Raw genomic sequence first — 22,573 nt, forward strand, 5'->3', positions numbered from 1 at the left:
AACAGAGCTATGCTACTGTAGGGGAATGGAGCCAACAGAGCTATGCTACTGTAGGAGAATGGAGCCAACAGAGCTATGCTAGGAGAATGGAGCCAACAGAGCTATGCTACTGTAGGGGAATGGAGTCATCAGAGCTATGCTACTGTAGGGGAATGGAGCCAACAGAGCTATGCTACTGTAGGGGAATGGAGCCAACAGAGCTATGCTACTGTAGGAGAATGGAGCCAACAGAGCTATGCTACTGAAGGAGAATGGAGCCAACAGAGCTATGCTACTGTAGGAGAATGGAGCCAACAGAGCTATGCTACTGTAGGAGAATGGAGCCAACAGAGCTATGCTTGGAGAATGGAGCCAACAGAGCTATGCTACTGTAGGAGAATGGAGCCAACAAAGCTATGCTACTGTAGGAGAATGGAGCCAACAGAGCTATGCTACTGTAGGAGAATGGAGCCAACAGAGCTATGCTACTGTAGGAGAATGGAGCCAATAGAGCTATGCTAGGAGAATGGAGCTAACAGAGCTATGCTACTGTAGGAGAATGGAGCCAACAGAGCTATGCTACTGTAGGAGAATGGAGCCAACAGATCTATGCTACTGTAGGGGAATGGAGTCAACAGAGCTATGCTACTGTAGGGGAATGGAGCCAACAGAGCTATGCTACTGTAGGAGAATGGAGCCAACAGAGCTATGCTAGGAGAATGGAGCCAACAGAGCTATGCTACTGTAGGGGAATGGAGTCATCAGAGCTATGCTACTGTAGGGGAATGGAGCCAACAGAGCTATGCTACTGTAGGGGAATGGAGCCAACAGAGCTATGCTACTGTAGGAGAATGGAGCCAACAGAGCTATGCTACTGAAGGAGAATGGAGCCAACAGAGCTATGCTACTGTAGGAGAATGGAGCCAACAGAGCTATGCTACTGTAGGAGAATGGAGCCAACAGAGCTATGCTTGGAGAATGGAGCCAACAGAGCTATGCTACTGTAGGAGAATGGAGCCAACAAAGCTATGCTACTGTAGGAGAATGGAGCCAACAGAGCTATGCTACTGTAGGAGAATGGAGCCAACAGAGCTATGCTACTGTAGGAGAATGGAGCCAATAGAGCTATGCTAGGAGAATGGAGCTAACAGAGCTATGCTACTGTAGGAGAATGGAGCCAACAGAGCTATGCTAGGAGAATGGAGCCAACAGAGCTGTGCTACTGTAGGAGAATGGAGCCAACAGAGCTATGCTACTGTAGGAGAATGGAGCCAACAGAGCTATGCTACTGTAGGAGAATGGAGCCAACAGATCTATGCTACTGTAGGAGAATGGAGCCAACAGAGCTATGCTACTGTAGGAGAATGGAGCCAACAGAGCTATGCTAGGAGAATGGAGCCAACAGAGCTATGCTAGGAGAATGGAGCCAACAGAGCTATGCTAGGAGAATGGAGCCAGAGCTATGCTACTGTAGGGGAATGGAGCCAACAGAGCTATGCTACTGTAGGAGAATGGAGCCAACAGAGCTATGCTAGGAGAATGGAGCCAGAGCTATGCTACTGTAGGGGAATGGAGTCAACAGAGCTATGCTACTGTAGGGGAATGGAGCCAACAGAGCTATGCTACTGTAGGAGAATGGAGCCAACAGAGCTATGCTAGGAGAATGGAGCCAACAGAGCTATGCTACTGTAGGGGAATGGAGTCATCAGAGCTATGCTACTGTAGGGGAATGGAGCCAACAGAGCTATGCTACTGTAGGGGAATGGAGCCAACAGAGCTATGCTACTGTAGGAGAATGGAGCCAACAGAGCTATGCTAGGAGAATGGAGCCAACAGAGCTATGCTACTGTAGGAGAATGGAGCCAACAGAGCTATGCTACTGTAGGAGAATGGAGCCAACAGAGCTATGCTACTGTAGGAGAATGGAGCCAACAGAGCTATGCTACTGTAGGAGAATGGAGCCAACAGAGCTATGCTACTGTAGGAGAATGGAGCCAACCGAGCTATGCTACTGTAGGAGAATGGAGCCAACAGAGCTATGCTACTGTAGGAGAATGGAGCCAACAGAGCTATGCTACTGTAGGAGAATGGAGCCAACAGAGCTGTGCTACTGTAGGAGAATGGAGCCAACAGAGCTGTGCTACTGTAGGGGAATGGAGCCAACAGAGCTGTGCTACTGTAGGGGAATGGAGCCAACAGAGCTATGCTACTGTAGGAGAATGGAGCCAATAGAGCTATGCTAGGAGAATGGAGCCAACAGAGCTATGCTACTGTAGGAGAATGGAGCCAACAGAGCTATGCTACTGTAGGAGAATGGAGCCAACAGAGCTATGCTACTGTAGGTGAATGGAGCCAACATAGCTATGCTACTGTAGGAGAATGGAGCCAACAGAGCTATGCTACTGTAGGAGAATGGAGCCAACAGAGCTATGCTACTGTAGGAGAATGGAGCCAACAGAGCTATGCTAGGAGAATGGAGCCAACAGAGCTACTGTACAGTATACCACTGCAGATGGGATAGCTAACAGCTACTCAGTGTATTTTCTGGAAGCTACAATCAACTTTCAACAGACACAACTCAATCAATCACATTTATTTTATAAAGCCCTTTTTACATGAGCAGTTGTCAAAGTGCTAAACAGATACCCAGCATAAAACCCAGAGAGCATGCAATGCAGATGTAGAAGCACAAATGTCCTTATCCCAGTAAAATATCTAGCCACCACTGCACAACATGCTCTAACTGGTTAAAATTGGTCATATGCATCTGCCATGATGGAATGGATGCCTGTATTCCCCCTGACATACATTTGACTGATCTTAATGAGTGATTTTGAAGTGAGAGGATGTGGACAATGCTGTCTGATCTCATTTAGTCTCTGGAGCTACAAAACAACTAAGTTCTGTAAACTAGCCTTCATGTTGGCACCAAATGTTCCATCACAAGAAGATTACAATCTCCACTCTAAGTAGAACTTTGGTGTCAACATGGCAGCCATTTAAATTCTGAAATGTTTGCAAACCTATTTCTGACTCTGTGTCCACCCCGTACCCCTCCAGGACGATGGGAAGGGAGAGGAGGACATGGCGGTGAAGAGGGCTGCTCTGCTGGAGAAGAGGCTGAGGAGAGAGAAGGAGACACAGGAGAAGAAACAGCAGCAGGAGCTGGAGCAGGAGCAGAGGAAGGAGGAAGCACGGTCAGTCTGCACCTTCAAGGCCTTGTACCCATTCTACTCTTATGCCAGGTCTGAAAACTACCCTTAGGATGTCTGAAGGGGACTGAAAACTAATAGCAGGAGTCTGAAAACTACCCTTAGGATGTCTAAAGGGGACTGAAAACTAATAGCAGGAGTCTGAAAACTACCCTTAGGATGTCTGAAAACTACCCTTAGGATGTCTGAAAACTACCCTTAGGATGTCTGAAGGGGTCTGAAAACTGCTGTTAGGGAGTCTGAAAACTATCTTTAAGGGGACTGAAAACTGCTGTTAGGGTGTCTAAAAACTACCTTTAGGGAGTCTGAAAACGACCTTTAAGGGGACTGAAAACTGCTACTAGGGAGTCTGAAAACTATCTTTAAGGGGACTGAAAACTGCTGTTAGGGAGTCTGAAAACTACCTTTAGGGAGTCTAAAAACTACCTTTAAGGGGACTGAAAACTGCTATTAGGGAGTCTGAAAACTACCTTTAAGGGGACTGAAAACTGCTATTAGGGAGTCTGAAAACTACCTTTAAGGCGACTGAAAACTGCTATTAGGGAGTCTGAAAACTACCTTTAAGGGGACTGAAAACTGCTATTAGGGAGTCTGAAAACTACCTTTAAGGCGACTGAAAACTGCTATTAGGGAGTCTGAAAACTACCTTTAAGGGGACTGAAAACTGCTATTAGGGAGTCTGAAAACTACCTTTAAGGGGACTGAAAACTGCTATTAGGGAGTCTGAAAACTACCTTTAAGGGGACTGAAAACTGCTATTAGGGAGTCTGAAAACTACCTTTAAGGCGACTGAAAACTGCTATTAGGGAGTCTGAAAACTACCTTTAAGGCGACTGAAAACTGCTATTAGGGAGTCTGAAAACTACCTTTAAGGGGACTGAAAACTGCTATTAGGGAGTCTGAAAACTACCGTTCGGGGTTGGTTTCAGACCCAAGCTACTTCTCTTTTATTCATTGAGGGGTGAATCTTAACTTCCACTTGGAATGTAGTCAGTGAAAATCCGCCCCTTAGTAACTTCTCTTATTTGGTAATCCCACAGAAGTATAGAAGCTTCATCTCTTTTCTCCCTTTTCCCTAGGCTGAAAGCAGAGGAGGAGCAGCAGAAGCGAGAGGACGACAAGCAAAGGAAAGACTACATAAAGAACGAGTACATGAGGAGGAAGCATTTGAAGCAGGTGGAGGATATGGATGTCAGGCCCCGCCATGGAAGTCTTAAAAAGAAGCCACGCCCCAAATCCATCCACAGGGACGTCATAGAGTCACCCAAGCCCCCCGTCAGAGCCACGGGTAACACACACATACTACAAATAGTATACAAATAGATTCACACACACACAAGTGTTTGTTTTACTATCCTTGTAGGTACCCAAAAATGTATTCCCATTCAAAATCCTATTTTCCTTAACCCTAAAACTAACCCTAATTGTAACCCTAAATCTAACCCCTAACTCTAAAATAGCCTTTTTCCTTGTGGGGACCAACACATTCATTGAATACATTTTTGTGTTGTTACATTCACCGGATAGGTACAGGGAAATGTGTTGTTTTACAGGGTCAGTAATAGTAGTACGGCACCCCTGGAGCAAATTAGGTTAAGTGTCTTTCTCAAGAGCACAGACAAAGTGAAAATAGGTTTATAAAAATAAATAAAGAATGTATTCAAACAAAACAACAGAAATACCTTATTTATATAAGTATTCAGATCCTTTGCTATGAGATGCGAAATTGAGCTCAGGTGCATCCTGTTTCCATTGATCATCCTTGAGACGTTTCTACAAATTGATTGTACATGATTTGGAAAGGCACACACCTGTCTATATAAGGTGCCACAGTTGACAGTGCATGTCAGAGCAAAAACCAAGCCATGAGGTTGAAGGAATTGTCTGTAGAGCTCAGAGACAGGATTGTGTCGAGGCACACACCTGGGGAAGGGTACAGAAAAATGTATGCAGCATTGAAGGTCCCCAAGAACACGGTGGTCTCCATCATTCTGAAATGGAAGAAGAATGTTTGAACCACTAAGACTTATCTTAGAGCTGGCCGCCCGGCCAAACTGAGCCATCAGGGGAGAAAGGCCTTGGTCAGGGAGGTGCCCAAGAACCAGATGGTCACTCTGACAGAGCTCTAGAGTTCCTCTGTGGAGATGGGAGAACCTTCCAGAAGGACAACCATCTCTGCAGCACTCCACCAATCAGGCCTTTATGGTAGAGTGGCCAGACGGAAGCCACTCCTCAGTGAAAGGCACATAACAGCCCGCTTGGAGTTTGTCAAAAGGCACCTACAGACTCTCAGACCATGAGAAACAAGATTCTCTGGTCTAATGAAACCAAGAGCGTCACGTCTGAAGGAAACTTGGCACCATCCCTACGATTAAGCATGTTTGTGGCAGCATCATGCTGTGGGGATGTTTTTCAGCAGCAAGGACTTGGAGACTGGTCAGGATCGAGGCAAATATGAACAGAGCAAAGTACAGAGAGTTCCTTGATGAAAACCTGTTCCAGAACGCTCAGGACCTCAGACTGTGGCAAAGGTTCACCTTCCAACAGGACAACGACCCAAAGCACACAGCCAAGACAACACAGGAGTGTCTGAATGTCATTGAGTGTCCCAGCCAGAGCCCGGACTTGAACCTGATCAAACATCTTGAGAGACCTGAAAATAGCTGTGCAGCAACACTCCCCATCCAACCTGACAGAGCTTGACAGGATCTGCAGAGAAGAATGGGAGAAACTCTCCAAATACAGGTGTGTCAAGCATGTAGCGTCATACCCAAGAAGACTCAAGTCTGTAATCACTGCCAAAGGTACTTCAACAAAGTACTGAGTAAAGGGTCTGTGTGTAGATTGATGAGGGGAAAAAAACATTTAATACATTTTAGAATAAGGCTGTAATGTAACAAAATGTGGAAAAAGTCAAGGGGTCTGAATACTTTCCAAAGGCACTGTAGATGTGTATTTAGTACACACACACACTCAAACATGTCTTCTGTGTTTACCTCGTCCAGGTACTCGACCGCGGGGGTTCTCAGTCTCCAGCATGTCCCTGGCCTCCCTCAACCTGGCCGACAACGACAGCAACACGGGAGATAAGAGGACCCCCAGGTGAGGTTAGCTATTGGCTGATTAAAAAGACCGTACAGTTATCCTGTACCTGGTTTAGCCAGCTCTTTTGGCATGACAATCTCAAAGGAGTTGAGTTAAGCACAAACAGACTGGCACCCAGGCTGGCTACGATACACAAAGGCCTTACAGAGCAACAAGAGCTTGAATACTACTTCAAGAGGACATTAATGTGTCTTGTGACTTGTCTATGTAATGCAACCAAAATTGTTTTCATTCTGCATCTTAACCTCTGCATCTTAATCTTCCTCTCTCTCTCCTCCTCCTCGCTCTATTCCTCTCTTCTCTCTGTTTTCCCCTCTGTTTTGCACAGACCCCCCAGAAGCAGTAAACTAGGCACTGTGAGAGGCCATATCTCTTTCTTTTTAAGCTCTCCCAAAGAGAGAAAGGGAAGGTTAGTAAGGCCCCTGCCTCCCTAGATCAGCCGAGGGCCTATACTTTTATCTAGCTTTTATGTTTCTGCTGCTGCATCACAGACCAGATTGATCAATCAATTCCATTTTTACTTGAGGTAATATCTTTGCAAAGAAAATCCCCATCTGACAGAATATTTAAAGAACTCACATTTATGTTTTGATAATGTTTGAGCAAGACACATACAGTATACCAACATCAATTCTAAGTATGAACTGAGCCATAGAGAACACATGTTTTTAATGTAAAAAGAGCTATATAAAATACATTTGATTGATTGATAATATATGTTATTTCACGTTCATGCTGTATCAGTTGAGGGATGACCATTTACCTACTTTAAAACAGCAGAATCATTCCCCTCAGTACCACAGCTTCTTCTGCCTCAATTCATACATGATGCCTTTAGCTTCCTGCCTCCGCTCTGCTTTATGCCTCACCGACTTTGCTCTTTCTCTGCTGTAGCACTCACTGCTCTGAGGCTGCTCCATGATAGCTGCTCCAGACTAGCTGCTCCAGACTAGCTGCTCCATGATAACTGCTCCATGATAGCTGCTCCAGACTAGCTGCTCCATGATAACTGCTCCAGACTAGCTGCTCCATGATAGCTGCTCCAGACTAGCTGCTTCATGATAACAGCTCCATGATAGTTGCTCCAGACTAGCTGCTTCATGATAGCTGCTTCATGATAACTACTCCAGACTAGATGCTCCATGATAGTTGCTCCAGACTAGCTGCTTCATGATAGCTGCTTCATGATAACTGCTCCAGACTAGCTGCTTCATGATAGCTGCTCCAGACTAGCTGCTTCATGATAGCTGCTCCAGACTAGCTGCTTCATGATAACTGCTCCAGACTAGCTGCTCCATAATACCTGCTCCAGACTAGCTGCTCCATGACTGCTCCAGACTAGCTGCTCCATAATACCTGCTCCAGACTAGCTGCTTCATGATAGCTGCTCCAGATTAGCTGCTTCATGATAACTGCTCCAGACTAGCTGCTCCATGATGACTGCTCCAGACTAGCTGCTCCATGATGACTGCTCCAGACTAGCTGCTCTATGATGACTGCTCCAGACTAGCTGCTCCAGACTAGCTGCTCAATGATAGCTGCTCCAGACTAGCTGCTCCATGATGACTGCTCCAGACTAGCTGCTCCATGATGACTGCTCCAGACTAGCTGCTCCATGATGACTGCTCCAGACTAGCTGCTCCAGACTAGCTGCTCCATGATGACTGCTCCAGACTAGCTGCTCCAGACTAGCTGCTCCATGATAACTGCTCCAGGCTAGCTGCTCCATAATACCTGCTCCAGACTAGCTGCTTCATGATAGCTGCTCCAGATTAGCTGCTTCATGATAACTGCTCCAGACTAGCTGCTCCATGATGACTGCTCCAGACTAGCTGCTCCATGATGACTGCTCCAGACTAGCTGCTCCATGATGACTGCTCCAGACTAGCTGCTCCATGATGACTGCTCCAGACTAGCTGCTCCATGATGACTGCTCCAGACTAGCTGCTCCATGATGACTGCTCCAGACTAGCTGCTCCATGATAACTGCTCCAGACTAGCTGCTCCATGATAGCTGCTCCAGACTAGCTGCTCCATAATAGCTGCTCCAGACTAGCTGCTCTATGATGACTGCTCCAGACTAGCTGCTCCATGATGACTGCTCCAGACTAGCTGCTCCATGATGACTGCTCCAGACTAGCTGCTCCATGATAGCTGCTCCAGACTAGCTGCTCCATGATGACTGCTCCAGACTAGCTGCTCCATTTATTTAGCTGATGTGTGTTCTTGTTACCTCTATATACTAGACCCAGAGCCATCCAAGCTGCAGCAGGCAGACGCTTTCCCGTCCCAGGCACTGACTCCCACGGCCAGGCTCACTCTGAATCACAGCTGTCCCCCAGAATCACATCACAATGATCACAGTCCCTTTGTTTTGTATGCAGAGACTTCAAGCTAGGTTACACACTAAAGGCGTCAGCATGCCTCAGTTCGGCTGGCGCCTAGCCGAACCGAACAAGTGTGCTCGCATACTCCCTTAAAAGACCTTCACTTGAAAAATGATATAAAAACGGCAATAGTACTGTTTGTCCATTTTGAGACGCCATAGCCATACACTTCCTCAAAATAGTCAGAATGAATCTAAGAACTCAATAAATCTGTCATTCATTTTGACGTTTTTTCCAAGGAGATCTTAGTCACGCAATTTTACATCTAACTAAGATGTTTGTTGCAATATTTTTCTATGAAAACGAGTCATCTCTTGTCGAATGACAACAAAAACGTTGTTGAAGAATCCCTACTGTTGACCAATCACCAACAAAGCGGCTTAGACTTTGGCTCCGAACTTCGGCTTGCCTCCAGAAAAATTGTTGTTTGCCCAGACAGCCGAAAAAACCCTCACCGAAGTCCAAAAACAAACAAAAACAAACAAAATGTCATCATAATATATACACGAACTCTACAGAACTGTTTCATCAGGAAAGCATGCGGACTCCTTAACCCTAACCCCAACCAGGACATGACTGAGCCTGGGCCTGGGACATGAGGCTGCCTGCTGCAGTGGGATACTGTGTGTCTTGTTACTGTACTGTTGCCTAAAGCTGCTGTATCCTACTGCAGTCTCTCCTCAGTATCCTAGCAGCCAGAATGTAGGACTGAACTGTAGCTTTGCTTTGCTCCACTGCACAAGCTTCTGATCTGATCCCAGCCACGGAGAGATCACTGTGCAGGATCTAATAGGAGGGAACAGGGAGGGCTGCCTGGGAGAACTGTGTCACAGTGTCTGACCCTGTTTCTCTTTGTCTCTCTGTGTTTTTGTCTCTGTGTCTGTCTCTATGTCTGTCTGTCTGTCTCTCTGTGTCTGTCTCTGTCGGTCTCTGTTTTTTGTAAACGTGTCTGTGTGTGTCTGTTATTCTGTGTGTTCTGGCTTGTGTGTTTTCTTGTTCCTGTGTGTGTGTCAATGTACTGTTTGTGTGTGTGTGTAAATCCCTAGGCCAGACTCTGCGAGGCCAGACTCTGCAGAGGGCAATCTGTCGTCCTGCCCGTCTCGTAACGGAGAGAAGGACTGGGAGAACGAGTCCACAACCTCCTCCACTCCCTCCAACCAAGAGTACACAGGTACGGACCGCTCCACTACAATCACAGTATTCTGCTTTCAAAAGGAGACCAAACTACTGCAGTATACTGGAGCTCTCTGGTCCATGTGTAGAACAGGCTGTGTTCTGACTTTCTCTTAGTATGTCACTGCATACCTTATGCTGGTATCTGCTTTTTCCCTCAGGCCCAAAGCTGTACAAGGAGCCCAGTGCCAAGTCCAACAAGCATATCATCCAGAATGCACTGGCCCACTGCTGCCTAGCGGGCAAGGTCAACGAAGAGCAGAAGAACAAGATAATAGATGTAGGCCGTTTTATGTACACTCTGCTACTTTCTCTCATGTTACTTCACTCTTTTACTTCACGTTTTGTTCCTTGGTTTTCCTTCCCTATCTCTTTCAGGAAATGGAGAGGTCGGGGGCCAATAACTTCCTGGTTCTATTCCGGGACACGGGTTGCCAGTTCCGCTCGGTGTACTCCTACTGTCCAGAGACGGAGGAGATCACCAAGCTGGCGGGCATCGGGCCAAAGAGCATCACGGCCAAGATGATCGAGGGACTGTACAAGTACAACTCGGACAGGAAGCAGTTCAGCCACATCCCGGCCAAGACCATGTCGGCTAGTGTAGACGCCATCACCATCGCCCCCCACCTGTGGCAGACCAAGAAACAGGGCACACCCAAGAAACTGGGTAGTCTCAAGTAGTCACAGCAACAAGCCGTTTTCATAACAAACCAAGGATATTGTTGTTCGCTGTCTTGGGCTATAGTTGAGGACTGAGGGGAGACTTTGTGGGTTATCCGACCCAGGAATGGACCCAGGTCTGGGTATGACCTGGGCTATTACAGGGTCTGGTTTGGTATGAACGGTGCTAAAGAGTCCAGCTTTCTAATGTTCTTTCCCAGTAAGATATCCCCAGAACACTTAAACTCAGCATTCATCTGGGTCTAATATCTGATATACAGTATAGTTGGATGATTATGTAGAAGGGTTTTTCTTCTTAACAAAACACTGCTGAAATGATTACTGGAATGTAGGAGAAAAAAACAACACAAGCCTCAAGAGACATTGTTGTTGTTATGCAAGACTGTGTGTGTGTGTGTGGGAGGGGCAGAGTCATTCTAATGGAGCACGCGTGTGTGTGTTCGTCAGCATGCGTGGGTGTCCATGTTCTTGTGTGCCCAAAAAAGAGGGGGGCTGATGAAAGCCTTACTGAATCAGACCACTGAAGCACTGAATGTCATCTCTCTGAAATAGACCGAGTTTGAGTTCTCTGTTCATCGTGTTTGGCCTTATGCTTGTTTTGTGTGTCATATGAAAGCACAGCGATTATGTTATATTTAAGCGCCAGTTGTGATGTTTTTGTGAGTGCATGATGATTGTCTGTGTGTGAGGCTTGCTTTTCTCTCTGGCTGAAAGAGAAGACTGAACAGTTGGGTTTGTGTAATGTGTTAACAAGTGCCAAGATTGAGTGAGGTGAATACCTCAGAAATAGGTTGTTGTTACTTTCGATAAGAACTAGATTGTAAAATCATTGATTTAAGTATCATCTACAGTACCAGTCAAAAGTTTGGACACACCTACTCGTTCAAGGGTTTTTGATTATTTTTTACTATTTTCTACTTTGTACAATATTAGTGTGCAAAGCTGTCAATGCAAAGGGTGGCTACTTTGAAGAATCTCAAATATAAAATATTTGTTGATTTGTTTAACACTTTTTTGGTTACTACTTGATTCCATATGTGTTATTTCATAGTTTTGATGTCTTCACTATTATTCTATAATGTAGAAAATAGTCAAATTAAAGAAAAACCCTTGAATGAGTAGCTGTGTCCACTTTTGATTGATACTGTAGTTCACGGGAATGTCAGCAACTGACTCAATATATTTTATGTTTTTGATAAGACTTTGGAAGTCTTAAAATATCATTGACAGAAATATAAATATACTTTAAGACTATATACACTGTATAAGTTAATTCAGTTTGTATATAAATACCTATTCCATTCAAAATGAATGAGTCACACTAGCGTTTTTCATTTAATATGGACGTATATAAACTTAATATATATGGGGCCTTTTGTTGTTTAAAACATTTAAGTGTGTAATCGCTGTTCAATGTCACTGACAGGACGATTTACAGCTGTAGGATAGCAGCAAGTTTCACAAATTGTGTCATGCGCCTGTGCAACTCAGAGAAAATGTCTTATAAAGGATATTGTTGGGATACAGTATGTGTATGGACCTCACAGATATTCAAAAGCATTTTACTTTATTGTGGATAGTATCTTAACTGTTGAATTCCCTTTACACTCAAAGTAGTCCACAATACATCTATGTGTACATATACAATTGAGAGTAATTCATCGATAGCAATTCATGATACTTTCCCACTGTAGATTGCAGTATTTGTTGTTGTATAACTGTGTACTTACATAAAGTAGATCACAGAAAGATGAAACATTTCTACTGTATGCTTTAACATTTGACATTATTCTAACCTATGGAAGGAAACTGCCATTTATTTTATGTTGGAGTAAAGCCGTGTTTACGCTGTACATTATATACAGTGTTTTTTCGTAAACCATTTTCCATTTTGAGATTTCATATGAGCAGCATATCTGTCTCAAAAGGAAGTATTTTGAAAGCATGAGAGGGTAAAATATGTTATGTATGAGTGACGGGCAACAAATAGAAAGAGAAATGACTGCGAACTGTGTCCCACTGCATACTATTGTCGGTAGTGGATAATCAGATATGTATGAGATGCCATTCTGTGTTTTTCCCAATCTAAATTCGTTTTATTTTAACCCTGTCAATATGTTCATGTATTTATGTTATTTTTATATATTTCTTTGAACTATATTAAAATGTTAATTTTCATTGAAACTTGTGATCAATGTTTTTGAAGCTTGGTTATCCACTTAGGCTAGCTCAGATTTGTATTATTTGTTGTTACTGCATTACATAACAAGTGGGTCTTGAACCTGCAACCTGAGGCCACAGGGCAAACAAACGCACCTTCTGTGCCATGATGGTCAAGACCTCATGGAAGATGCATAGGTTTACATACAGGGATTACATACCAGTGGTAAAAATATCAAGATGAACAGTTTGTCATTTTACTGTTCTTTTACTGTTTTCTCATAGAAAACCTAATGATTGAGAAGTAATACACTATTCGTCCTCTCTTGCACCCAAGAACAACCTTAGGCAATCAAATGAGAATAATACCAACCAGATTTACGTCGTATCACTGTCTGTCCTAATCCTCTTTAAACCTTTTCAGAGGGCCATGTCCTTCAAGCATTTAATTGTATTTACCCGACTGTTGAACTTCCCACTGTGAGATTACGCGTACATGGAACACTTCCTAATCTGGGAGGTGAAGGCATGGGATTATCCATCCACCATCCTGTCCTCTCTTGGGGTTGGAAGTGACACACACCTGACAAGTAATTATCTCATTGCAAGTGGCATAATTGTACGTTGATTACAGTTTATTTGATGATCATGTTCAATGGATGGTAGGAATGTCGATCGTTATCGCAAGGGCTATGCGGGTTTTATGTTGCAAGAGAAGAGACGCTTGGGGCGCCCCTATGAAAATACTGGGATTTGATTGGTAGACAGACGAAGCGTTGCGCTTGACAACCGAAGGGGCTGGGTAGCAGGCTACTTACTACCAGCAGCAGAAATCGATCCGAGAAGACAACAAAAGAGACTGACGAACAAAACGAAACAGAATCGCTCTGACAGCTACGATTTTCAACAACAGAAACAAATCTAAGGAGCGTGTTTTCAGCCCATGTATTTTTAGACCAAGGTGAGCTTTAAATCGCATTGAGGGCGTGTTTGTTAATGCGTGGGATGCCTCGCCACCCATCCCGTCTGTGCTGCTAGCGGATGATGCATGTCTCTCGCTTGGCCTGGCTAGCCATTCTTCTGGTCATGGTCTGAATCTGTCATAGCGGTTTTCGGTGTGCGTTCCTGACAACAGTATTTAACATATGCTCATGTTAGGTAGTTAGTTAGCGTGCTAATATTTCGGAGAAATGTGTGCTTGTCTTGTCGTTCATTTCATAACATCAGACAAGAACAGGTTGGGGTGAAGCAGCTAGCTAGCTACTTAGCTAACGTTAGTAGCTAACTAGCTAATTGTATGTGTTTGAACCCCACCCATAGCTGCAGTGTCTAGCTACATTGTTAGCTAGTTCTAGATTGTAAATAGATGTTGATTTATTGGAACCCTATATAACGTTATAAGTTTTATAATTAACTAGTTCAACCTATTTTTAGGTGATGCGCTGTGCATAGTTTCCTTGCTGCTGCTGTAAGTGTCACCAGCAATGAATCTTTGCATGCAGTTTGGTTGTTCATTTTCTTTTCTGAATATTTTGTTGATTGCCAGATATCTAGCCTTGTTCTTTGTTGAATGCACCTATTATTAAACTAAATGTAAAAGCAGAATGTTGTAACATTTATCAGTATGTTTTGAGCAACCACTTGCCTGGACATGTTGTTAATAGTGTAACGACCCTGACATGTTGTTAATAGTGTAACGACCCTGACATGTTGTTAATAGTGTAACGACCCTGACATGTTGTTAATAGTGTAACGACCCTGACATGTTGTTAATAGTGTAACGACCCTGACATGTTGTTAATAGTGTAACGACCCTGACATGTTGTTAATAGTGTAACGACCCTGACATGTTGTTAATAGTGTAACGACCCTGACATGTTGTTAATAGTGTAACGACCCTGACATGTTGTTAATAGTGTAACGACCCTGGGTTTATAAGCGCGGAAATCGACTCTGCCGCACGAGCATGCTTTTGCGCCACAGTCGATAGCGCGCCGGACCTCGGGCTAGAAGGTCGAGGGTTCGAGACCTGCTCCATTACAATAACAATGCAGATTGCAGTGCAACACCAAGATAGCAGGACTATTGACATACTGTAACTATCTAAATCCTTACTCAGCATTCAGGCTGCGTTATCCCCTGTGCAACTGTAGCCTAAGCAGTAAATCAATTAAATCGACGGCAATATAACTTGTTTGCAGTTGTAGGGTTGATGGCAATTGTCGTAATTTGTGTCTCAAATCCTAATTATGACAGTAACCAAAATCAATGGTATTTCTCCTATTTGTATCCCCTGGTGAACCCTTGAACAAAAGTGAAATGAAATATGATAGGTTACAGTTCACGTCTGTTAGCCTTCCTGGCATTGGGTTTCCAAACTTTGTCGATTTGCCATTAATGCGATCCTAATCCATAATGTGTTACTGTTATTACTACATAGTTAATAGCACAGCTGTGATTGGATTAACTCTGCTGCCTATTTTCTACTGACGCCGATTTGCTGTTAATCTGCTAATCACAGTGGTCAGATTTGGGGCTTGGTTCCATTATGTTGAATTGAGGAGTACGTCATGTCGTTCACATTGAGTAGGCCTAGGTTTCCTGTGCTTGTTTTCTGGGAGGAATTTAAATATATTAAGCTAGACTTCTTGAAAGTCTATTCAAAAGTAGGCAAGGTCAGTTGTAACATATGTTGGCCAAGTGAAAATATCAGGAGCAACAAAGACTGTTGAACACAGTGTGGCAATAAAGAGACATTGCATTACATTAGGAATTGATTGTTTAGCAGACAGATACTAGGCTGCCTTTCTACAATCAACATGAGAGCCTCCGTTTATGGTGTGTTTACTTACCCTGGGTTTTGTTGTTGTTGGTGTGTGTGTCAGCCCGTCGTCACCATGACAGCGGAGGAGATCATCAATGTGAAGGAGGTGGAGATCATCAAGGTGATCCTAGACTTCCTCAACTCCAGGAAGCTCCACATTAGCATGCTGGCCCTGGAGAAGGAGAGTGGAGTCATCAACGGACTCTACTCTGACGACATGCTTTTCCTCAGGTACACAAAGGCCTGGGTCGTATTCATTAGGCGTCAAACGGCAAAAAAATATATAATTAAACAGAGAGACTACTTGAGCTATTCAATAAGGAATGTCCATTTTAGTTTTCTGTTGCAAAATGTTTTGTTACGTGTGCCCTAATGAATATGACCCTGACATTACTGTTTGGGTCTCACTATGTGGATAGTGTTAGAAATACAAAGGGTTTGGGGCTCTCCCATAGCATATCAGGACACCTCCATAAGCAATTGCTGCAAAACAACAGTTGACAGATTAATTAGAGTTAATTATAATTATTTGGAAGTGGCATTTTTCAGGCTCATATTAATAGGTCACTGGTTGCTGAACTAAGTGCTGAAACACAATGTTCAGGAAGTGTAGCATAAATTCCTTTGTTTCTGCAATAATGATCCAGACCACCTCTATGCTAGACTGGATTGGAGTGCCCCTTTTTTAAATGTCAGCCAACAGTGTACTGTTACGCCACTTTGGTATTCCACTCAGCTGAGTTTGTGAAATGACTGGAGTTGGACTCCCTTTCACACAGAGGGCCCCACTGTTACCGGGTGACCATTCACTGCCTGTCTTATCTGCCCCTGTATTACACTGACCAATCAAGACAATCTGTTTCCGTAGGAGATGGCAAGCAGGGAAGTGAATTGGAGAATCCCTTGTTTACATGTTTGGTTGGTTTTTGTTCTGTGGTTTTGTTTCTGTATTATGAAGTTTACTGAAATTATCTAGCTAGTGTCAATAGGAGTGTGAATAGGCTCAGAGCACGTAACAGGGGCTGCATTAGGTGTCACTAACACAGAACACTGAGTATTTTACACCTGATTTATTTTCTCGCTTTTTTGTTTAATTGTTTCTCTGTCCAGGCAACTGGTGCTAGATGGGCAGTGGGACGAGGTGCTTCAGTTTATTCAGCCGCTGGAGTGCATGGACAAGTTTGACAGGAAGAGGTGAGACTTCATTAATATGACACTAATTCTGTGGTCAGAAATGAATGTATTTAGTCTGACTGTACCTGACCATTTCTACACTTAGCAATGCTACATTATTGCCTTTTCAAACAACTACACGTTAGCAACCTGACACCCAGGCTTGAATGTACAGGCAGATGCTGGGTTTGAATTACTTTTCTGAGACATGTTCTTGGGCCATAATTTATTGTTGTCGTAGGTTCCGTTACATCGTCCTGAAGCAGAAGTTTCTAGAGGCCCTGTGTGTGAACAACGCCATGTCTGCTGAGGACGAGCCACAGCATGTGAGTCAACAGACAAAGAATAGCCACTCTCTCTCAATTCATTTGAAAGGGGGCTTTATTGGCATGGAAAACGTGTTTACATTACGAGTGAAATAAACAAAAATGAGAAGACAAACTATTCGAATTTAACAGTAAATATTGCACTCAAAAAGGTTTAAAAAAAGATTGACATTTCAATTGTCATGTCAACTATGTACAGGGTTTCACATCAACTATGTACAGGGTTTTACATCAGCTATGTACAGGGTTTTACATCAGCTATGTACAGGGTTTTACATCAGCTATGTACAGGGTTTTACATCAGCTATGTACAGGGTTTTACATCAGCTATGTACAGGGTTTTACATCAGCTATGTACAGGGTTTTACATCAGCTATGTACAGGGTTTTACATCAGCTATGTACAGGGTTTTACATCAGCTATGTACAGGGGTTTACATCAGCTATGTACAGGGGTTTACATCAGCTATGTACAGGGGTTTACATCAGCTATGTACAGGGGTTTAGCAATGTGCTGATGGCTGTAGTATGAATAGGGTCTCCGCCTCTCTCTCTCGCCCTCTTCCTTCCTTGCTGGACCTTGTTCTAGTTGTCTGTCTCTGGCATTACATATTCCATCTTCCTGTCTTTGTTTACCTGTCTCCTTTCCTCTGTCTCCCTCTGAATGAGAAAACAAATGAGCCACAAATCACGAAACAGCCCTCCTTTCTTTTTCCATCTGTCACTGCCTCTTCTTTTTGTTCCTAGTAAACACACAATCTCTGAGCTTTCTCTACTCATTGTCCTATATTAGCTTAGTCACAGAGAATGCAGATCTGAAACCAGCTTTTGTCTCCCGACTGGATTAGTGTGGGTTCCTCCTGTGTTTGTGTATAAGGCTGCGTTTACACAGGCAGCCCAATTCTGATCTTTTGCCCAGCATGAGTTAGTGTGTGTGACACGTGAGTCTGATTTCACAAGTTTCTATGTGTTTGTGTTAGGTCTAGATTTGTTTCTCGTGAAAATCTCTTTTACACATTTATTTGAAGCAGTTCAAAGCAACGCTGGCATTTTTTCCCTTGGACATGATAGCAATCTGGGCCCTTCTACCTTGGCAGTTATAATCTAGGCCTCAGAAACCGATAACGAGTAGCTACTCTTCTACAGGATCTACAGACATTCTGGGCTTGGATGTTCAAAACCATTATTTTTCATCCCCCCCTTCTCTCTCGGTCTCTGAGGGAATGTTGAGTCTTGAGGGATGCCACATTGCCTCTAGGAATGAATAAATATGCATAAAAAGCATTTTTTGTGTGTGTGAACACTCTACACTGCATCAAGTAGCCTACTGCTACATGTGAGGGAAACAGTAGCCAGCTGCTACATGTGAGGGAAACAGTAGCCAGCTGCTACATGTGAGGGAAACAGTAGCCAGCTGCTACATGTGAGGGAAACAGTAGCCAGCTGCTACATGTGAGGGGAAACAGTAGCCAGCTGCTACATGTGAGGGGAAACAGTAGCCAGCTGCTACATGTGAGGGGAAACAGTGGCCAGCTGCTACATGTGAGGGGAAACAGTAGCCAGCTGCTACATGTGAGGGGAAACAGTAGCCAGCTGCTACATGTGAGGGGAAACAGTAGCCAGCTGCTACATGTGAGGGGAAACAGTAGCCAGCTGCTACATGTGAGGGGAAACAGTAGCCAGCTGCTACATGTGAGGGGAAACAGTAGCCAGCTGCTACATGTGAGGGGAAACAGTAGCCAGCTGCTACATGTGAGGGGAAACAGTAGCCAGCTGCTACATGTGAGGGGAAACAGTAGCCAGCTGCTACATGTGAGGGGAAACAGTAGCCAGCTGCTACATGTGAGGGGAAACAGTAGCCAGCTGCTACATGTGAGGGGAAACAGTAGCCAGCTGCTACATGTGAGGGGAAACAGTAGCCAGCTGCTACATGTGAGGGGAAACAGTAGCCAGCTGCTACATGTGAGGGGAAACAGTAGCCAGCTGCTACATGTGAGGGAAACATGAGTCAATATGAGGTGGCTCATAATCTAAACTCTCTCTTCTCTCTCAGTTGGAGTTCACCATGCAGGAGGCGGTGAAGTGTCTTCATGCCCTGGAGGAGTTCTGTCCGTCTAAAGACGACTACAGCAAGCTATGTCTGCTCCTCACTCTGCCTCGTCTCACCAACCACGCTGACTTCAAGGCATGACACGTTTTATAGTTATGGCATCTGATCTTACGAATGGTATCTGTTCATTTCAAATAATAATAATGCATCTTTTATTCTAGCACTGTGATTGATGATAATATTTACTTTGAAGAAATGTTGGTAATAGTTTACTGAAAGCAGGTATCAAAGGGCATTATTACATTGTTATAAACATGTTTTATACCTTTATTTAACTAGGCAAGTCAGTTAACAAATTCTTATTTTCAATGACGGCCTAGGAACAGTGGGTTAACTGCCTGATCAGGGACAGAACGACAGATTTGTACCTTGTCAGCTCGGGGATTTGAACTTGCAACCTTTCGGTTACTAGTCCAACACTCTAACCACTAGGCTACCCTCCCACCCCATGTGTGAGCACTTATGATATAGCTATAGATTAATAATAAACATACAGTACCAGTCAAAAGTTTGGATACACCTGCTCATTCAAGGGTTTTTATTTTTTTACTATTTTCTACATTGTAGAATAATAGAAGACATCAAAACTATGAAATAACACATATGGAATCATATAGTAACCAAAAAAGTGCTAAACAAATCAAAATATATTTTAGATTCTTCAAAGTAGCCACCCTTTGACTTGATGACAGCTTTGCACACTCTTAGGATTCTCTCAACCAGCTTCATGAGGAATGCTTGAAGGAGTTCCCACATGCTGAGCACTTGTTGGCTGCTTTTCCTTCACTCTGTGGTCCAACTCATCCCAAACCATCTCAATTGGGTTTAGGTCGGGTGATTGTGGAGGCCAGGTCATCTGATGCAGCAATCCATCATTCTCCTTCATGGTCAAATATCCCTTACACAGCCTGGAGGTGTGTTGAGTCATTGTCCTGTTGATAAACAAATGATAGTCCCACTAAGCACAAACCAGATGTGATGGCGTATCGCTGCAGAATGCTGTGGTAGCCATGCTGGTGAAGTGTGCCTTGAATTCTAAATAACTAACAGTGTCACCAGCAAAGCACCCCGACACCATCACACCTCCTCCTCTTCATGATGTGAACCACACATGCGGAGATCATCCGTTCACTTACTCTGTGTCTCACAAAGACACGGCGGTTGGAACCAAAAATCTCAAATTTGTACTCATCAGACCAAAATAAAGATTTCCACCGGTCTAATTGCTTGTGTTTCTTGGTCCAAGCAAGTCTATTCTTATTGGTGTCCTTTAGTAGTGGTTTCTTTGCAGCAATTCGACCATGAAGGCCTGATTCACACAGTTTCCCCTGAACAGTTGATGTTGAGATGTGTCCATTACTTGAACTCTGTGAAGCATTTATTTGTGCTGCAATCTGAGGTGCAGTTAACTCTAATGAACGTATCTTCTGCAGCAGAGGTAACTCTGGGTCTTACTTTCCTGTGGCGGGCCTCATGAGAGCCAGTTTCATCATAGCACTTGATGGTTTTTGCGACTGCACTTGGATGATGGACTGTCGTTTCTCTTTGCTTATTTTAGCAGGTCTTGACATAATATGGACTTGGTCTTTTACCAAATATGGCTGTCTTCTGTATACTACCCCTACCTTGTCACAACACAACTGATTGGCTCAAATGCATTAAGAAGGAAAGAAATTCCACAAATTAACTTTTAACAAAGCACACCTGTTAATTGAAATGCATTCCAGGTGACTACCTCATGATGGTTATTTCATAGTTTTGATGTCTTCACTATTACGCAATGTAGAAAATAGTAAAAATAAAGAAACCCTTGAATGAGTAGGTGTGTCCAATCTTTTGACTAGTACTGTATGTTTATATTATTTATCCATAACTCAAAAGCATGTTTTATTATTCATCTATAGCTAGATCTTATTTTTTCAATGTGGAAGTTTTCCAACTGTCTCCAAATGTATTCATATGAGACGACCCTGGTGTCATGGGTGGGTTTTTATCTAAATGACTTAAGTATGAATTGTATAAATGTTTCCCCTCCAGGACTGGAACCCCAGCACGGCGCGGGTGCACTGTTTTGAGGAGGCGTGCACCATGGTGGCAGAGTTCATCCCTGCAGACAGGAAGCTGAGTGAGGCGGGGTTCAGGGCCTCAGGGAACCGCCTCTTCCAGCTCCTCATTAAAGGAATTCTGTATGAGTGCTGCGTAGAGTTCTGTCAGGTGGGAGGATCCAAGTGTTCTGTTACAAAGCATTGTACAAATGACATGCATTTTAGATCATATATGATTTCCATGCTTGGTGAATAGGATGGGTGGGTTGGTTAGTAGGTGGATTTAGTTAGTTTAATGATTGATTGATTGACTAACTAATATATTGTGTGCCTCTGTCTCCAGAGCAAGGCGACAGGCGAGGAGATCACGGAGGGCGAGGTGCTCCTAGGGGTGGACATGCTGTGTGGGAACGGCTGTGACGACCTGGACCTGTCCTTACTGTCCTGGATGCAGAACCTGTCCCACAGTGTCTTCTCCTGTGCCTTCGAGCAGAAGTTGCTTCAGATCCACGTGGACCGCCTGGTCAAGCCTGCCAAGGCCAGCTACGCAGACCTCCTCACCCCTCTCATCAGCAAACTATCCCCCTACCCCTCCTCGCCCCTCCGCCGCCCCCAGTCCGCAGACACCTACATGTCCCGGTCTCTGAACCCGGCCCTGGATGGCCTGTCATATGGGCTGTCTGGCCAGGAGAAGAGGGGCCCAGGGGGAGACACGGCAGGGAGGAAGGGGATGTCCCCCATGTCTCATTCCTTCGCTAACTTCCACACGGGGGGTCAGAGTCTGAGCAGGAGTCTGATGCTGGACAGCTATGACTGCCACAGCATCTTTGAGGAGTCTCCTGAGAGGTGCGAAAGATGAGGATACTTTAGATTTATGTTGCACTTTTTCAAAAACATGTTTTTTTTATGTCGTACGGGCACGACAAGTCATTATAGCACAAACAGATCTGGGACCAGGATAGGAATGATCTGGAAGTGATCTGCCACTCATTTGTAGCACTAGTAGTCTTCCTGTAGAAGAATGGCCGAGCATCGTCTAGGGTAGGCTAAGCATTGACATGATTTCACCTGTTGGGTTCAGCCTGGAGTAGACTGAGGACTAAGCTCTGTAGTAGGAAGCACTAGAGAGCCTCTACCTTCAACGACTGTCGAAGAAGACGCTCAGTGATGCTCAATCAACACCCACTTATTAGGGAGTAGCAGAGTGCCAGTAGTGATTATCTGAGGAGTGTCTGGACATTACAGCAGTCGTTAATGCAGTAACATACACATTACGTAGTCCATTAATGTGGTCTCTCTGGGTCTGTCTCTGTAGCTCCAGGACGGACACGCCCGTGGATAAGATGATGAGTTCAGGCACCCTGCGCCCCGACTCCGCCCCTGGAGAGGACGCCCCGTC

At 44.2% G+C, this 22,573-nt stretch overlaps 2 protein-coding genes across 4 annotated transcripts in view; both read left to right on the plus strand.

Annotated features, from left to right (window-relative positions):
• The window catches only part of LOC139550273 (calmodulin-regulated spectrin-associated protein 2-like), a 69,603-nt gene extending 56,888 nt beyond the window's left edge, over nt 1-12,715 (plus strand). The window contains exons 16-22 of one of the 2 annotated variants that reach the window (XM_071361057.1): nt 3,040-3,176; nt 4,271-4,479; nt 6,197-6,293; nt 6,625-6,705; nt 9,730-9,854; nt 10,018-10,136; nt 10,235-12,715. In XM_071361057.1, coding sequence (XP_071217158.1) covers nt 3,040-3,176; nt 4,271-4,479; nt 6,197-6,293; nt 6,625-6,705; nt 9,730-9,854; nt 10,018-10,136; nt 10,235-10,537 — 1,071 coding nt within the window. In that variant the 3' untranslated portion in view covers nt 10,538-12,715. The remainder of the gene's footprint in view (nt 1-3,039; nt 3,177-4,270; nt 4,480-6,196; nt 6,294-6,624; nt 6,706-9,729; nt 9,855-10,017; nt 10,137-10,234) is intronic. The other variant, XM_071361059.1, reaches the window with a different exon arrangement.
• Nucleotides 12,716-13,468: 753 nt separating this feature from the next.
• The window catches only part of LOC139550274 (WD repeat-containing protein 47-like), a 32,721-nt gene continuing 23,616 nt past the window's right edge, over nt 13,469-22,573 (plus strand). Inside the window, exons 1-8 of one of the 2 annotated variants that reach the window (XM_071361060.1) lie at nt 13,469-13,658; nt 15,583-15,752; nt 16,632-16,715; nt 16,936-17,020; nt 19,073-19,204; nt 21,167-21,343; nt 21,518-22,020; nt 22,490-22,573. The exon at nt 22,490-22,573 is cut by the window's right edge and continues 25 nt beyond it. In XM_071361060.1, coding sequence (XP_071217161.1) covers nt 15,595-15,752; nt 16,632-16,715; nt 16,936-17,020; nt 19,073-19,204; nt 21,167-21,343; nt 21,518-22,020; nt 22,490-22,573 — 1,223 coding nt within the window. In that variant the 5' untranslated portion in view covers nt 13,469-13,658; nt 15,583-15,594. Of the gene's footprint in view, nt 13,659-13,742; nt 13,815-15,582; nt 15,753-16,631; nt 16,716-16,935; nt 17,021-19,072; nt 19,205-21,166; nt 21,344-21,517; nt 22,021-22,489 lie in introns of those variants that run through there. The other variant, XM_071361061.1, reaches the window with a different exon arrangement.

The sequence above is a fragment of the Salvelinus alpinus genome, chromosome 23, assembly GCF_045679555.1.
Source record: "Salvelinus alpinus chromosome 23, SLU_Salpinus.1, whole genome shotgun sequence".
Classification (NCBI taxonomy): domain Eukaryota; kingdom Metazoa; phylum Chordata; class Actinopteri; order Salmoniformes; family Salmonidae; genus Salvelinus; species Salvelinus alpinus.